This window comes from Mytilus californianus, unplaced genomic scaffold, assembly GCF_021869535.1.
Source record: "Mytilus californianus isolate M0D057914Y unplaced genomic scaffold, xbMytCali1.0.p SCAF_3, whole genome shotgun sequence".
NCBI classification, from domain to species: Eukaryota; Metazoa; Mollusca; class Bivalvia; order Mytilida; family Mytilidae; genus Mytilus; species Mytilus californianus.
Window position 1 is genome coordinate 66,019,058 of NW_026262679.1, and position 18,229 is coordinate 66,037,286.

The window sequence follows — 18,229 nt, forward strand, 5'->3', positions numbered from 1 at the left end:
GGCACAGGTTATGGATATTTGAAGATTCTCTCTTTTTTTTTAATTTTTATCAAGGGTCTTCCAAAAAAGCAAGAATCATTTTGGGGAGTTGTGAAAGGAGTAGTAAAAGTACTCAGTGGAAACTATGGTAGTGTTAGAGTGGACTTTAGTCATCCATTTTCTTTGAAGGTAAGTAGTTTTCCTGTTTTAGCTTAGACTGACTTCATTTGTACAATTGTTAGCTTTCTGGAAATAATGGTCAAATAGGCTACATAATAATTTTATGATTTTGGAAACTGCTAAACATTTGCTTTTAAGTCCATCTAGAAGTAAATGCAGTGCCTGGTCATGAAGACCCCTACCTTGCAGAAATTTAATTGGTCATTCCATAATCTTATATTATCTCAAATAAGTACGAGTCCTCTACCTGAATTGTTTTCATTTAATTTCTTTCCGTTCCAATGATGAGTCAGTTCTGAAGAAGCTCATATTAGGCCCATTAAAATTATTTGATAGATTTTCATCCCTGCACGCCCCTTTGAAATCGTCCCACCCGATTTTACTATTTTTTAAAAGTTTATGATTTCTGGATTGTTCATTTCTGTTACCGGTAACTGTTGATAATTTCTTTCATTCAAATTTTCCTGTTGCAAATTTTGATTTTCGTATTTCTTACAGTAATTTAATCAAAATAATTAAGTCGACATATTCTGCTGCTCTATGATGACAACATTATCTTCCGAGAATAGAGATTGATTACGGGAAGGGCATGAAATATTCGGGTTACGAGTAATAGGTGGTGTCAAAGAAAGAAAATTTCAGCGGTATGTCACAAATTTCAGTGATTAGAAAACCATGGTTTTTTTTTATTTTTACAATGACTTTGTGTCAGGAAATTTGGACTGTGAATCATATCCAAAGCACAAGAATCGTGGATCACATTGGTACAAAAAACAAAAAGTCTGCCAACGTACACAATGTATAATAGCAAGCCCTTAGAGCTGTTGTTTTTTGTTGACAAACAGCAAACACTCTCTGTCCCCAGCCCCTCAATAGAGTCAGAAAACAACTTTTTTTGGTTAAGTTCATGTTTTACATTGTAATTATATGTGCATCTTGCATAAGAATCATAAAAGCATCAACCCTAGTATTATTACACGTAAAACAGGTTAAGTTTTCATTTCACTCTGGACTTGAGATCATGACTTGTGTTGCATACCCTTGCATATGCTCCATTTTATAGGCACTACAAACCATAGCTTAGAAAGAAAAATAGATTTGATGTAGGTAGTCAAAAATAGAGCATGTCTCCACGTTTTTGCTATTTACTGAAAATAAGTTTCTAAAGCGGCAATTACATATAGAACAGTGGTTGCCAATCAGAAATATTTATTTGAAAAAATTATATAGAATTCCTTATATATACATGATATAAGCTTATTATTACCCTTGCATATGAAGAACACATTATAAAAGGGTTTCAGAAGAAATAAAATTTAAAAAAGAAAATCTACCTGCCCCATCTTTCAAAAAATTGGACGAAAATCTAATTAATTTTAGTTGGCCTTATATATTTGTTTATTACATACTAGGAATATATTTGTTTATTACATACTAGGAATATATTTGTTTATTACATACTAGGAATATATTTGTTTATTACATACTAGGAATATATTTGTTTATTACATACTAGGAATATATTTGTTTATTACATACTAGGAATATTTTTGTTTATTACACACTAGGAATATATTCAACGTAATTCTAATACCTCAATGATGTCTGACGATGATCTTCCAGACACACCATCACCTACTGGTATAAGGAATGATACAGACACAGCATCACCTACTGGTATAAGTAATGCTCCAGACACACCATCGCCTAATGGTATAAGTAAAGCTGGTAGTTGTAGTTCACTGTATGGTACAGATATTGTTATTGAAGATCAGAGACAATCAATTGAAAGTGTTGCAGAACATGTTCTCTACTGTAAGTTAGTGTTCCTAAAGATATTGTTGTGCTAGCTTTCATTCACGTAATAATTTACTTGCAGATCCATGATACCAATGGAAAGAATACCAGTGTATTTTAATATTGAATATGTTTATAATTTTCTTTGCATTACTTGGTTTGATTTGATATTTATAGTACGTACAAAATTCCTCTGGATAGATGAAAATGAGGTGAGTAATGTGTGAATTTTATCACTGTATTTTCATTTTAATGTTTTGCACTTCCGTCTCCAACAGTTGGGTCAAGATCTTTAATTAATTCTCCATAGGCGGTAATGGTTATGATTTCCTCTATTGCTCAGTCCATATCGTTTACTTGAATATGTATGGTGGCTCATATCGAAGCTGATACATTTATACATGTCTGGTTAAATTTTCGGGGTGGCAAGTGTGATTACTTTTTTCACAAATTGCCAGACCCCGGGAGATGGTGAAAAATGTCACTCTCCTCATGAAATAATCCCAAAATTCTGATCATAAAATTCATTAAAAAATTTTTCCTTTCTGATAATTTATTAAAAGTCAAATCTACATATTTCTTTTCTCATCACATCAGCTCTATAAAACAGTTCTTATTGTTCATTTATGTCCATTTTTAAAATCACAGCATCCACAATTGTATGGCAGACTAATATATTTTTTTAATTACGTCATCTGAGTTCCTCATCTCAAGGTCCATTAGGGATATTGACCCAGTTTGAATGAAATGACATTTTGTTATTGGAACATTTTCAAGCTCTTGGAAATTTTTTCGGGCAGAAAATCAGATTTTAAAGATCTGCATTTTCCCTAAAAGGATCACAATTAAAGTGTCATCATGACATGAATTACTCTGCATGTGCATCTGTCTCTGCATGTCAAGTCATAGTAATTTTTGAAAGCCTTACAGGATACAAATGGTACTTGGCGTTATTGTTACCCTCCACTAGAACTTAGTTCAACTTTACATCTCAATATTCAAATATCTTAAGCCATGCCTACATCAGAACTTTTGAATGCCATGAAGTATATGGATGACACTTGGCATTAGTGTTGCCCATTACAGAAGGCTTATCACAAATACTGTTGGAATGTAGGTCTGCAAGGTTACGGTCACAAATACTGTTGGAATGTAGGTCTGCAAGATTATGGTCACAAATACTGTTGGAATGTAGGTCTGCAAGATTATGGTCACAAATGCTGTTGGGATGTAGGTCTGCAAGGTTACGGTCACAAATACTGTTGGACTGTAGGTCTGCAAGGATACAGTCACAAATACTATTGGAATGTAGGTCTGCAAGGTTACAGTCACAAATACTGTTGGAATGTAGGTCTGCAAGGTTACAGTCACAAATACTGTTGGAATGTAGGTCTGCAAGGTTACAGTCACAAATGCTGTTGGGATGTAGGTCTGCAAGGTTGCAGTCACACATACTGTTGCAATGTAGGTCTGCAAGGTTACAGTCACAAATACTGTTGGGATGTAGGTCTGCAAGGTTACAGTCACAAACACTGTTGGGATGTAGGTCTGCAAGGTTGAAGTCACAAATACTGTTGGGATGTAGGTCTGCAAGGTTAGGGTCACAAATACTGTTGGAATGTAGGTCTGCAAGGTTACAGTCACAAATACTGTTGGGATGTACGTCTGCAAGGTTACAGTCACAAATACTTTTGGAATGTAGGTCTGCAATTTTACAGTCGCAAACATTGATTCAAATTTATATCCAACTCCTTATGAATGCCTTAAAGGATATTATTGTTGCCAAGATGGTGTTTTGCAGATAAGGTCAGAATGTTTATCTGCAAGGTAAAAGTCTATCTAAAAATAAGGGGATATGACTACCAATGAGACATTATGTTCAGAGTTCTAATGAAATGGATGTAAGCAACTATAAGTTACCGTACTACCTTCAATAATGAGCAAAACACATACCATTAAGTCATCTATAAAAGGCCTTGACATGACAAAATGTGAAACAATTCAAATGAGACAACCAATGGCCTGTTTTATGACGAAACGAAAAAAGCCATATCCTTTGAACAAAAGTGATGCTATGTAAGAGAAATATTCATGAAAGTTTCCCTTTTGATGTTGTTTGTATTCAAAGCTCAAGTGAAACTAAATGAATCATAGCATTTGCACATTATGTTGTCAGAATCCTCCTTTAAATATTTCTTAATAATATTAGGGAACCTCATCAGTTCTGTGTTGCATTCAAAGGACACATCAAATTAATATAAAGGCGCAGATATTTCAATATTATGAATGATCAATCAAAAAGACACAACTTTATTCAGTTATTATTTTTTTACAGACAGTGTACAGTCTCAGTCATTGATGTGTACTAATCTTGTGGCTTTCCTTCTACTGACAAAGTACAGAGAGGTATTCATAATTAATATTCTCATACATTTATAAATATATGATTGAAGTTGTATCAGTTTTTTGTATTATTGATGAGAAAAATAGTTTCTTGAATCTATACTGCAAAGGTATTTTCCACCTACCCAATCCATGTTTTGTTTCAAATGAGAAAAACATTTCTCCTTTTGTTCAATTACACTGAATATCAATACAGATAGTTCAGTTAAACATTTGAAATGTAATTCCATTCTTTTGCTATCAAGATTTTAGCAAAAACAGCTGCATTTAATAAAACCCCAAAATATGTCAATTTGTGATATTAGGCAGTAATGTAGGCTGTAGCATTTTCTTCAATTTCTCTGCCCATATTATAAACTTGGATATGTATGATGACACATTTCCAAGCTGAGATATTTTCACATTTCTGGAAACAAAATGGGATTTAATTTTCCACAATTGTGCAAACCCAGAAAAGCCCTTTTGTTATGCGGCTTTGAGGTAGAAAATCACTTTTTTTTACACAAACAGTTCTCTGGAAATTGAGTTCTTTGCAAACATTTAATTACTCAATAGTTTTTACACCTTTATTCAATGGTCATCAGCTCTTCTAATTAGCACAAATGGTTAAACTTAGTTACTTGTAAAATATAGCAAAACGTCCCAATATCACTGCACATAGATTTTTTGTTTGCATATTATTATTGAGTATATTTGTACCTTACTTTGAGGTTCTTTAAGGATATTGACCCAAATGAACAAGTATCTCAGTGAATCTTTAGAAAGACATACATAGTTTTTCAATACCACAGCAGAGAGGGTAAAAAAAGGATATACTTTTACATATACCCTGGTCATGATGTAATACCAACCAAATTCATCTGATAAAAGAAAATACAATAGCTATCGACTAATTAAAATACAGCATTCTTATATTAGGGATGTTCCAGAAAATACTATGTCCCCCCCAGGGAAGGCAATTTTTTTAAATTTTATGTGGGTGGTTGTATTTGAAATACCAAAATGCAAAGAGAGTGTTATTCTAATTTATTTTTATTTCTGTGGGTGGTGGGGGTTAAGAAAAAGTGCCGTCCCTGGAGAGGGACATAGTATTTTCTAGAACAGCCCTTAGGTGCAATTAAACAAAGAATTGTATGGTTGCCTTAATGTGAAGATACAGATATTATATGCAGTGCTGATTTTTTTTTATAACAGGGAACAACTGTAAAACAACTGATACGTGATATTGATTGGTTAAAGGGAGAATTAAGATTTAGAAAGAGAGATGTAGGTTTTGTTGGAGATACTTCAGAAGTATTGGAATATGTCTTGGAATTATTGACTGAAAATTTAGTAATAAAAATGTAAGTTTGAATTAGACTATATAAATGATATCATTTACCTTCATTGTAAAGAATTCATTAAGATACTCCTGTGTTCATTTAGTGTTTTTAATAAGTGACTCAAATTAACAGTATATTATTAATGATATTAGCCTGTTTGATAGATTAATGAAAATGCAATGGTCTTACAAATAATCTGTATTTACCAAAGTCATAACAACTATAGGCATACAACATATAAACTACACACAGTATACATAGATAGCAGAAGATAGTGTGAAACATATTACAACATATAAACTACACATAGTATACATAGAATAGCAGAAGGTAGTGTGAAACATATTACAACATGTCAGATCTTTATTTTTTTGCTCAAAATATGAATTTATCCAAATTACATAGCTCTCTAAGATTATTCGAACTCATTAATGGTATATATTTATACATAGAATGTTTCCTCCAATAATAAGGCTAATAAAATAAGATCTAAGACCTTGTTAAGTGGGACATTTTAAAATGAAATGATTTAATTAGCCATGTTTTAAAAGTGCTTTAGATGAAAGCAAATAAGCGAAAAATCAATTTTGGTATGAATTGGCAAGAATATACATTGTTTTGAGCATTTATTTATTAATTCATTGTTATTCTAGATAAAATTGATTGTTAACAATTTAAAAGTTGCAATCTACAAGCCATGCCAAAAAAGCTTAAAAAATTAATTTTAATAACAAATTTTTTGAATTCACGGATTTTCTGGACTGATACAGGCGGAAACCTAGTTGAAATTAAACAAAAGAAATGGAACTCTTTGTTAGAGAAGTTAAAAAATCAAAATTGGTATATTTTAATTGTTTACACTGTTTCTATGGGCTTTAAAAGTTTAAAAAAGGGGCATAATTTAGGATTTTATGAATCTTACATACGTGTTTTTACATGAATTATAGTATGCAGCTTCGAGATATTTGTAAACTTTTAAATAATAAAAAATTTTCACAAAACAGTTTATTGTGGTAGGTGCAAATACAGTTGGATCTTTTTTGTGCATAAGCATGAATTCCGCCGAAAAAATTCTAAAGAAAGATAACAGATTGACCCTTTTAAAGCAGTAATTTGCATCTCTGCCCCCGGCTAGTTTTTTTGAAAAAAATCCCGAAAATGGGCAATAATTTCATCAAAAAGAGAAAGTGGAGTACACCTGTTTTTGTTTAGGCGTGTTTGAGTTGACTATTATGACTTGAAAACGTATAAAAGAAAATATTTCACACATTACCTCGCTTCAGATTCTATTAATTTTATATTTTGAGGCTCTAGGTTGATATAATAACATTAAAAATTTACAGTACTAAAAAATAAAATATATGGGTCAAGTGAAATACCTTTCTAGTGAGTCATAACAACAGAATAGGTGTGTTCGAATAACAAATTTTTACTAAAAGTACTTGACAACATACTTTTCAGTTGGATCTTAAAAATGCATATCTTCATAAAAACTTCATTTTTTTTGTGTGTTATCTAGGTTAATTAGTCTTCAACCTCTGAAAATTTTTAGTCTGCCCTTCCATGAAATATTCAATTAGATTTTTTTTTAATATTTTTGAACTTTCAAAAATTCCACCTGACAACCGATCAGATAAAAGTTTTAAGTTGATCAGATGCATAAAAGTGGATTGAATGATGCTAAATAGCTAGTAGATACATTTATCTTTTAAAATACAACTTGAATATAAGGATGGTAATTATGCTATGTGGATATATTTATTGGTTTTCAAGAGCTTAATTGACGGCGCGTCATCACTACAATGGCTTTCATTTTTACGATTATAAAAATAAGGTGGCGTAATGGAGAGATAATTTTGATGAAGTAGAATCCTGACTGGATGAGAGTACTGTGAAAACAATTTTGTTTATGGAAGAAAGTTTTGTGTTTTGCAGGAAAGTTATCATTTTCATTAGCTTTTGAATTTGAAGTTTCAGACAATTTGTATTTAAATCAATGGATATTGCTGGTTTTTGATAATTGAGTTAATTGTTTGGATGAAATCACCTCGAAACTAGCACTCTATAAAGAAATGTGACCAGACTTAATGTTATCTGAACAAAAAGAGGTTTTAATGAATGTCTCATTTACACCTACTTTGCATGCATTGCTGCATAACTTTTATTCTCTAAACTGCTTTGCATGTTTGATATCATTAACGGCGATACAGACCACCTTGAAATATTTGATGATAATATTCACTCATTTATTGGTAAAGACAAATACTTAAATGCTGTATACAACAACAGGAGAAGCTGAATGTATGAATGTTAAAGATGAGATAAGCTTGACTTTTGCACAAACAAATAGTCACATAACAAAAAACAACCAGATTGTAATAATTGTTATTGTCAGGGATGTTATGTATTTGATTAAATATTAAATATATTTTTGTCCTCAGCAGTGACACCAATATCAAACCATGTACAGAATTACCACAGATATTTGAACTCAGTTATTATGCAAATCCAGTGCTTTCAGTTTTTCTGCTGGAGAGTGTTCTAGGTATGTAGTAATTTCAGTTTGTTGTCTCGCCTTGATGGAGTCAAAAAGCGAGACATAGGTATGCTGTTTCCGGCGGTGGCTGCTTCGGCGGCATCATCAAAAATGTATTAGTTAGTGTTTAGGTCTAGTTTATGGTGAACCACTAGTGGTAGGTCAATGATATTTGGTATGCATTTGTATTAGCATTAGCACATCTCATTTCCATGGAGATTACTTGGCCCCGCCCCCTCAGTCCTGGTCGATTGACTTTGAAACTTTGATTAGTTTACATGTATTAGTTTGTGATTAGGTCAGTGTATGGGGAACCACTAGTGGTAGGTCAATGATATTTGGTATGCAGTTGTATAAGCATTGGCATATTTCATTTCCATGGAGATTACTTGGCCCCGCCCCCTCAGTCATGGTCTATTGACTTTTGAAACTTTTGCTTAGTTTTCATGTATTAGTTTGTGATTAGGTCAGTTTAAGGGGAACCGTTAGTGATAGGTCAATGATAATTGGTATGCAGTTGTATAAGCATTATCACTTCTCATTTCCATATTAGTTTGTGATTAGATCAGTTTAAGATGAACCACTAATGTTAAGTCAATGTTATTTGTATGCATTTGCAAGTTTCATTTCCATGGATATTGTATAACCCCACCCCCTCATTATGGTTCATTGACTTTGAAACTTTTACATAGTTTACAAGCTAATGTTTGCGTTTAGGCTTGTTTAAAGGGAACGACTTATGAAAAGTCAATGGTATTTGGTATATAGTTGTATTAGCGTTGGCACATCTCATTTCCATGGAGATTGTTTAGCCCTGTACCTTCAGTCATGGTTCATTGACTTTGAATATTTGCATAACTTACATGTTAAAGTATTGCTATTTTAATTTCAACATTTGCATTATCAAAATAACAAATAGGTGAGACATATCTCTGTGTTAACAGTTTATTTGTTTATATGAATGCCATCACATCAGAATAATTTCTTTTTTTAAGAAAGAAAAATATTGGGTAAATATCAATGTGACAAAAAACTTTGACAACAAACACTCTTAGAAAAGTCATAATTTGACAACATGTTGCTGAATTCTAAAGCAAAACCTGATTTTTATGCCCCATTTATGGGCATTATGTTTTTCGGTCTGTGCGTCCATTCGTTCGTCCGTCAGTCCGTCTTTCCCGCTTCAGGTTAAAGTTTTTGGTCAAGGTAGTTTTTGATGAAGTTGAAGTCCAATCAACTTGAAATTTAGTACACATGTTCCCTATGATATGATCTTTCTAATTTTAATACCAAATTAGAGTTTTGACCCCAATTTCACGGTCCACTGAACATAGAAAATGATATTGCGAGTGGGGCATCCGTGTACTATGGACACATTCTAATTTTTCATGTTTAATTTGGCTACTGGAAACTTTTGTATTGGTAGATTCCTTAAAACAATATTTTATAAATACAAATATTAATGCAATTCCCTCACTTTACTTTATTTCTAACAGTTCTAGGAAAGATTAGATTTTGTTACTTTAACAGAGCAACAAGTAGTAGGTGGAGGTGTATTGAATAGATAACTGGGACAAAAATCTTATGAAATACAAGGAAACAACCAATATGTCAAAGAAAAAGTACCATGGGTTTGGAAATGTTTTCATGCAATTTCTGCAATTTTCCTTAAGCATTACAAGCAGGTTTGATGTAATATAAAGAGATGTGGTATGATTGCCAATGAGACAACTATCCAACCGAGACCATATGATATAGATGTTAGCAACTATAGATCACTGTACAGCCTTCAACAATGAGCAAAACCCATATCACATAGCAAGCTATAAAAGGCCCTGATATAACAAAATGTGAAACAGTTCAAGCAAGAAAACCAACGGCCTGATTAATGTACAAAACAACAATTTAAAAACAAATCTAATATGCAGCAACAAACAACAAACAACAATAATTACAGGTTCGTAACTTTGAGACAGGCACATACAGAATGTAACATGGTTGATTATTGTTGCTGGTTCCCAACCCTCATCTTACCTGGAAGAGTGGTGTAAAAGCACAACATAAGAACAAACTTTAAAAATCAGTTCAAAAGGGTTTGACTCATCAGATCGATACAGAGCACACAAAACAACTAAAGAATACACTGAAGACACAAAGTACTGATCTTAGAGTACTCAAAGCTACTGAAAGCCAGTTACAAGGCAAAAACAACTAATAAAAAATTCATAAATCGAAGAAAAAATATCAATCTATACATATTCAATAGATTTAGTGTAAAAACTTCATAAACAGTCTACAAAAACATGACCTTTAGCAAAGCAAAAATATAAATGTTCGACATTTTCACCTGGGATGTACAAGTAATCAATTTCTGTTTGAGTAGATTATTTTCATTTGAGATGCAATGGTGTGCATTTTATAATTCAGCATGGTTTTTAACATAAAAGTAATTGTAATGCATGGTTAACAGCTTTTTTTCAGGGGTGATTAATTAAACTAGAAATGTACATTGATTTATAAAATGGTGCAATTTCAGTTTTCAATTATTGGTTTTTGTCACCAGAACTTTTCAAGTAAAACATTAAGTTTTTTTTTTGTTCTGGTTTTAAATCTTGATTATAATTTGCATTCACTACAAAGGTACATTTTGTCCAGGTATTATATCTATTATACATTTAAATTTCAAAATTATACTTCTTTCAAAAGACATTTTTTCATGTGTTTATAATAGTGTAAATAGACATCGGTAGTAAGTATTGTTTCCAAATATACACAAGTTAAACAACAATAATCTTAGCATATTGTTGATGATATACAATATGTTTGTCAGTTGGAGAAACCATGGACTAAATTGTCTTAATGATCCTGATCACTTGCAAAATTTTGGGTAAAAAGCTGATGACTGTGATGAACCCTCGGGTAAACCTTTGTGAAGTATGAGGGCCATTTGTATTGTAGAATACCCACAAAATTTAAGTTTAATTATCTTAGAGTTATTTAAGTAAAAAGTGGATGATTCAATTCATGGCATGCTGGTGTCTAAAAAAACAGAATGACCAATCTTCATAGATAATTATGTCGGAGATCTAAATATTTTTCAGTCATCTGTTTCAAAATTGTTGGTCATGTCCTTTGATAAAGATAGACATAGATGGATATATTTCTTTAGTAGCCACACATGAATACAGTTTTTTTTCCCTTATATTCTGTTTACAGCTTGCTCTGTGATATTCCATTGTGATATAGATATGTCTTCAGTAACCACACAAAGAGAGGATGTCACAGCAAACAGAGAAGATATACTTACAACAGCACAATCTCTCTGTAAACTTCTTAAATATGACTTTATCTTCTGTCCAGTAAGTTACTCTCAATATATTCTTAAGTGATGCTAGAATCAAAGATCAATATCTGTAAGCTCATCTTTAGATGTAGTTTGATGACTTATGATGCTTGCAGATATTATTGCGAACCAAATGAAACATTTTCACAGAGTCATCTCCTCTTGGTCAAGGTATTTAAACTTTTGTCAGTTCTATTGTCCCATTAAATAAATACAATAGCTATTGTTATCTGTGTAGTTTATTCACAGGGACCTTTAAATTTCTACTAAGAGAAATCTAAAAGCTATTGTATTTATTCAATTGGACAATAGAACTGACAAAAGTTTTAATACCTTGACCAAGAGGAGATGACTCTGTGGAAATGTTTCATTTGGTTCACAATAATTTGTTTGGCTATAGACATATTTGACTTGACTAAAAGAACAACCTTATAGATTCAGGGGAGCCTCTACATAATAATTCATCACTGATTTATCTTTGGTTTACTTGTTTTCTGCTCTTCATTGGTTTGAATTAAATAATGACTTTTTTGTGATTGGGGTTTACAGGAATTCCCTTGTCTGTCTGTCCATTTGCCTTGCAAGTGGAACTTCTGATATTTGATAGATTGATTGATATTGATGATAAAGGGGACTTACATCATTTTGCAATTTGCGGTTATAGTTTCTCCTAAGCACAAATCCTACTAAATGGCTAGACAGATATTAATGAAACTCAGACAGTTGTCGAAAAACACCTGAGGATGTGCTAAAAAGAATTTATTGCCGGACAGACATGTTCAATGGGAGACAATCAAATTTACTTCAATATTGCAACATATGGTAAAAATAGTATCTAATAAGGCGGGGTTATCCATTTGTGACTTTACACACAGTTTCAGTTGTTTGTTATTTCAATAATTTGTCCATTTCAGCCATGTAAAAGGTTAGAGGAAGAATTAGCTGATGCTTTAGATGAATTAGTAACATCAGAAATCCTTAAAGTACACGAGGTTTGTATCAACATGAATATAATTCAAAGTAAAACATAAAGATCTAGAACTGATCAAAATGTGTTTAATAGAAATGAGAAGATGTGGTATGAGTGACAATGAGACAACACTCCATCCAAGTCACAATGTGCAAAAAGTTAACAATTATAGGTCAAAGTACGGCCTTCGACACGTATAGCCTTGGCTCACACCAAACAGCAAGCTATAAAGGGCCCCAAAATGACTAGTGTAAAACAATTCAAACAGGAAAACTAACGGTCTAATCTATGTCAAAAACGAGAAACACTTATGAACCACATCAACAAACGACAACCACTAAACCCTACTTGTGGTACACTCTGACAGCCTTGGATCTCATATCACTTCTGTTGCTGCGGCAAGATCAGTTGTGGAATGCTGCACTCATTTTCTGATATTCATACATATCTTGCTTTTTATTTGATAACTGTTAACATTATGAACAAATGTTTTGTTTAGAAATGTCTATATGGTGGTTTACTTGAAATATTTGGTTAATTTGCATAAGAATTAACCAAAATTGATTTGCAATGGAATACTGTAGATTCATTATTTTTGTGGAATAGTACAAACAAATGAAATGTTCGTGGATACTTTATGTCATGGTTCTGGCAAAATCTCTGTATTGTTACAATTTAAACTTCTATTGAATAGGATGATTATGGATGTGGTGATCCGCATCAAAAGTGGGCTCGTAATTTATCTGCCACAGTGTCATGGGATGATGATGAAGAAAATGAAGCTTTCAATGAACAATTACTGAAGGTAAGATTCTAATTGTGCAATAAATATCAATAAGTTAATTGATTTTATATTGTTTTTATACTTATTTAAATGTTTATTCTAAAATCAGTTTTTGAAGGCAATATTTTATCCAAATACAAATAATTCATCAATTTACAACTTACATTTCACTTTATAGTTAACAGAGATAAACCTTAAATAACATGCTTTCAAGAAATTTTCTTCTTTCTTTCTTCTTTCATGCCTGAAATTTTTAATTACAATTATCAAGCGATAATATCTGTCCATCATTGTTTGATATTATTTTCATGCCCTTTAAGTTAGATTTCAGGTCAGTAGCACTTTGACATTAATCTCAATTTCAGAAATGTACATTTTGTGGATTGCTTTTTAGTCTATAACATTTAAAATCTGTTTTAACAGACATATGATTTTGATGCAATTGTTTTTATGTTATAGACAGTTGAAATACAATCGCATACAACTTATATCTAGGGCTAAATGAAGTAGTAACCCCTAATAGCTGTATAAACAATAGACATATGTTTCATTTACTTATAATTTTGATAAACTTTTTTAGGTTAATGCTCATCGCTCAGATTGCTTCAACAAGCTCTTGTTTCTGTACACAGTCCTAGCTCCTATACTGGAATCCTATTATTTAACAGCTCTTCACATCAGTAGAGATTTAGCTATGGAGCTTCCAGGTAAATACATAATAATTTGATGTTGAGGATTTTTGTTATGTCAAAATTTGTTCTTTGTAGTTTGAAAATACAATATCCTGCATCAACTGCAGCTTACTTCCCTTTAACAATGTTTAAGGGTCATTATCAAAGTCAACATCCTGTATAAGATATGTGCCTTCAAAAAACGAAAGTAAAGATTTTGACAACATAATTTTGCACAAATAAAGATTCTATTGCAGATATTAGTTACGCTAATGTTGCACACTTCGAATGATGCACTGTCAATTTAACAGTTTACGTCAGTACATAGAATTTGTATCAAAAGTCAAGTTTAATATCATTTTTATGTCAATCATTGGTTACATGATGGCCAACTGATTACCATGATTGCCTTTTGTTACTAAGTCTTAAGGGGTTAAAATCGAGATAAGACAAAATATGTCCGGCTGCCACAAATATTTTTTGGAAGCCCTGCATTAAGGCAAAGGTCATGGTCACAGAGCCATGAATAGATGGAAATTTGGGGTACTGTAAATTCAGAAATTATTGTGTTCATTTTTATTGCAATTTTTTAAGAAAGGTTAAAAATGTAAGATTAATTATTGCATTAATTTTTGAATTTTCAGTACATTATTACCAAAACAAACAAAAATACAGTACAGACAGAAAAACTATTATTATTTTACATCCATCAAAAAGGAAAATATAATGGTATAGCTTTGTCCCTCTGTCTGTCTGTCTGATTTGTCATTCCAGAGTAATGGGACTTATACTATCAGATTGAAGGCAATTTTTCACATATCACACACTAACATGAGTATGCTTATTTTGAAAAACTTCAAAATGTATATTATTGTTAGGATTGATGAATATAATGGCAAATGCTTATATACCTAAGGATATCCTTTGCATGTTTTCTTCAGGGCAATTCTACTGACTTATGATTCAAAGTCTTCTACAATATTCTACTTTATTCTTGCAACATTTTTAATATGCATATGACAACTGTATCATGCACTCCTGGGGAACCTGTTTATTTTTACTACAAATCTATAAAAATTGCACATTGAATTATGCACCCATAATGCAACAGTAACTTTTTACCAGTTGAATATATGTAAAACCCTAACCCTAACCCTAACCTTCGTTTTAATTTTACCTGTTGATACAATTTGTAATGTATTTTTGTTTTTAACAGTGGGAAAGCCAGTGACATTGAAGAGTTCCTTCCGGTGGTCACGCGGGAAAGGGGACATAATCTAAAAATTTCGAGGTGGCGCTGTAACCAGTGTGTAAACAAAAAACGTAGCATATGATTCAGACAATAAATTTATCAAAACGACTTATCATCCAACAGTATTTGCGATTTAATCTTCATCAGAATAGATTTTGTCACATGACTGCCAAAAATATATTAAAATAAGTGCTTCATTATTGAAATATGATAAATCAAAAGACTACCTCCGTTGATTTCCAAAAAAACGCGGGTAATACCCCCGTCTGAAAATAACTGGCACAATTGCATCCTAAAGCTTTTCATTGGCTGAGATATAAATAAATGTGACCCAGAAACATATGGGCACATGACTATGTAAAGAATTCCCTGTCACTTCGAGTCTTGTTTACATAATAAATACCTCAACCGGAGGTCAAAATTCAACAATTTTCTAACGTTTTGGGAGTTATTTCATTGCAAAATGGAGCAGATGATGTCAATTTTACCAGTTTTTAACCACGAAATTGATTCAGAAAATGAAGTGTGATGATGTTTCCTGGATTTTTAATATGTTTTATATTAAAATGTTGATAGGTTGAAGGCTTTACTCCGTCATTTGTTGATTTTTTTCATGTTGCTCTGACTCCTTGTTTCAATAATTTTCTGCATTTATTTAATTATGCTGCAGTGTATAACAGATTTATGTAGTACATTGAAACTGGTTTATTCTATGAATGAATTTGTCAATATAAATGACTTCAGTTGTCTGGAAGCGTCCCACCCCCCCCTTTCCCACTTTCAAGAAATTTCAGTTGGACAAAAAATATTGTCTGAATGAAATGATTGCACAAATGCAAAGTGTAAACACTCAGCTAATCTCTGTTTTAAGCCATTTTATAGTCCAAAGATTACAGTCGTTCTTTGTTTCTGTAAATATTTACCTGAAATGTGTCAACTTGTCAATTTTAAAAATATTAAAAGTATCAATCATCAAATATTGCCTGCCTGCCACTGTGACATGAAAATCTGATGAGTCAATATTTTTCACTTGATTTTTAGTCTTTGTTCTTGTTGTATAAATAAAACTACTAGGCAAGTGGGAAGTTAACACACACACATTTGTATTATGCCTGTCCTTATCACGGAACCTGTTGTACACTAACCATTCATGTTTAAGTGTGTCTGGGTCCTGGGGCATGTTTAACTCTTGATAAAGAATTGCTTTAATCAAGAATTTGGGAACAAATATTTGTCATTGTGTTCTCAAAATTTGTGCATGTTCTTAAAGAATTGTTTTGAAAAAGTTGAAGAAACTGTTCAGTATCTTATCCAGTTTAGTGGCCATTCATCAAATTTGTTTTTCTTCCATATATATATATATATATAGAAGTTGTATTTATTTTATCATTAGTTCTGGATTTAGAATTTTTATCACATGCTGTTTTATAAGGTCCTTTATACTTAATAAATTGGTTTGCAAATTGTTGAAGGCTAAAACTGTTACCTATAATTATCATCCTCTATCAATTGTCAATCATGTCAATATGGGTTTCTTTTAAAACAACTTTTCCCAAGGAAAAACTAAAGTTGAAAAAAATAGTTCAACCCAGATATACTGCTGCTGAAGAAACTAACATTAACAATGGTATTTTTCAAATATAGCATTCATTAATTACACTATTCCTTCATTGAAAATGAAAAAAAAATATTTTAAATTGAAGGCATCCAAGGGCTTTCCTGGATTAACCTTCAACAGGAATGCTCAATGCCTAGTACATACAAGTCTTAATACACATGAGAGCTATATGACCATTAAGAGCCTTAAAAAAAAGCTATATCGCTTCTGAGGTCTACTTTGAAGATGGCATATGAATGTCTCTTTCTGATTTTGGTGATCCTGTTTTGTTGAGTTGATATTAATGTTCGACCCACAACTTTTATTTCACACTAATCTTTTTCGAGGTCTATCATGATGGAAATTTTAGGTACTGTAAATTTAGAAAGGATAGCAAAGTTTTTAATATTGCAATAATGTGAGTGGGTGAGTATCTAAATAATAAATTGCATTATGCAAATCCTGTGTCCAAGCTTATTACAAGAAAACAAAGCTTGGACACAGGATCTATACTTTAATCAGATTCATACCATTCCTATATCTATGTGCTGATTTTTCTGCAAAAGCAATACCATTTCACACATTTTATTCCATTCTTCAAATTTGCAATAATAAAAGCACACAATAATTTGCAAAATCATGCGATTACATATAGGAAAAGGGCACCTAGGCATCTCATTCTTAATACTACACAAGGAGCAGGATCTGCTTACTCTTCCAGAGCACCTGAGATCATCTGTATTTTGTGGGTTCAAGTTGCTCAGTTTTCCTTTTTCTAATTTGTATATTAGTTTAAACTTTTCATCAAATAGTATGAAAACAGAGATATGTATCTGCTGAAAATGATTTATTTAGGTGCAGGGGTCACCACACTTCAAAATCTCCCTAGAAGCATATAACAGTGAAAAGTCATGTCATGAGAGGCCATTAGAGAGACATCGAGGATACCTCTGGGAGAAGTGAATGATTCTAAAACCACTCCGTTTAAGTCCTTCACACCTAATAAATCATTAAAGTAGAATTTTTACTTCTTTGATATTTTTTTATGTCTCAAATACTACATTACATACATGTATATGGCTAATATGCCTGTCCCAAGTCAGGAGCCTGTAATTCAGTGGTTGTTGTTTGTTTATGTGTTACATATTTGTTTTTTGTTCATTTTTTGTACATAAATTAGGCCGTTAGTTTTCTCGTTTGAATTGTTTTACATTGTCATTTCGGGGCCTTTTATAGCTGACTGTGCGGTATGGGCTTTGCTCATTGTTGAAGGCTGTACAGTGACCTATAGTTGTTAATTTCTGTGTCATTTGGTCTCTTATGGAGAGTTGTCTCATTGGCAATCATATCACATCTTCTTTTTTATAATTGCTTTGCATCTATGAATGTTTAATT

General features: G+C 32.1%; 1 protein-coding gene across 7 annotated transcripts in view; it reads left to right on the forward strand.

Moving 5' to 3' along the window:
• Positions 1 to 18,229, forward strand: part of LOC127733120 (glycerol-3-phosphate acyltransferase 1, mitochondrial-like) — a 54,361-nt gene that overhangs the window by 28,417 nt on the left and 7,715 nt on the right. For 6 of the 7 annotated variants that reach the window (XM_052242422.1, XM_052242423.1, XM_052242426.1 and 3 more), the window contains exons 12-20: positions 55 to 168; positions 1,728 to 1,974; positions 4,292 to 4,362; positions 5,554 to 5,702; positions 8,123 to 8,226; positions 11,434 to 11,576; positions 12,475 to 12,552; positions 13,225 to 13,335; positions 13,895 to 14,021. In XM_052242422.1, coding sequence (XP_052098382.1) covers positions 55 to 168; positions 1,728 to 1,974; positions 4,292 to 4,362; positions 5,554 to 5,702; positions 8,123 to 8,226; positions 11,434 to 11,576; positions 12,475 to 12,552; positions 13,225 to 13,335; positions 13,895 to 14,021 — 1,144 coding nt within the window. The remainder of the gene's footprint in view (positions 1 to 54; positions 169 to 1,727; positions 1,975 to 4,291; positions 4,363 to 5,553; positions 5,703 to 8,122; positions 8,227 to 11,433; positions 11,577 to 12,474; positions 12,553 to 13,224; positions 13,336 to 13,894; positions 14,022 to 18,229) is intronic. The other variant, XM_052242421.1, reaches the window with a different exon arrangement.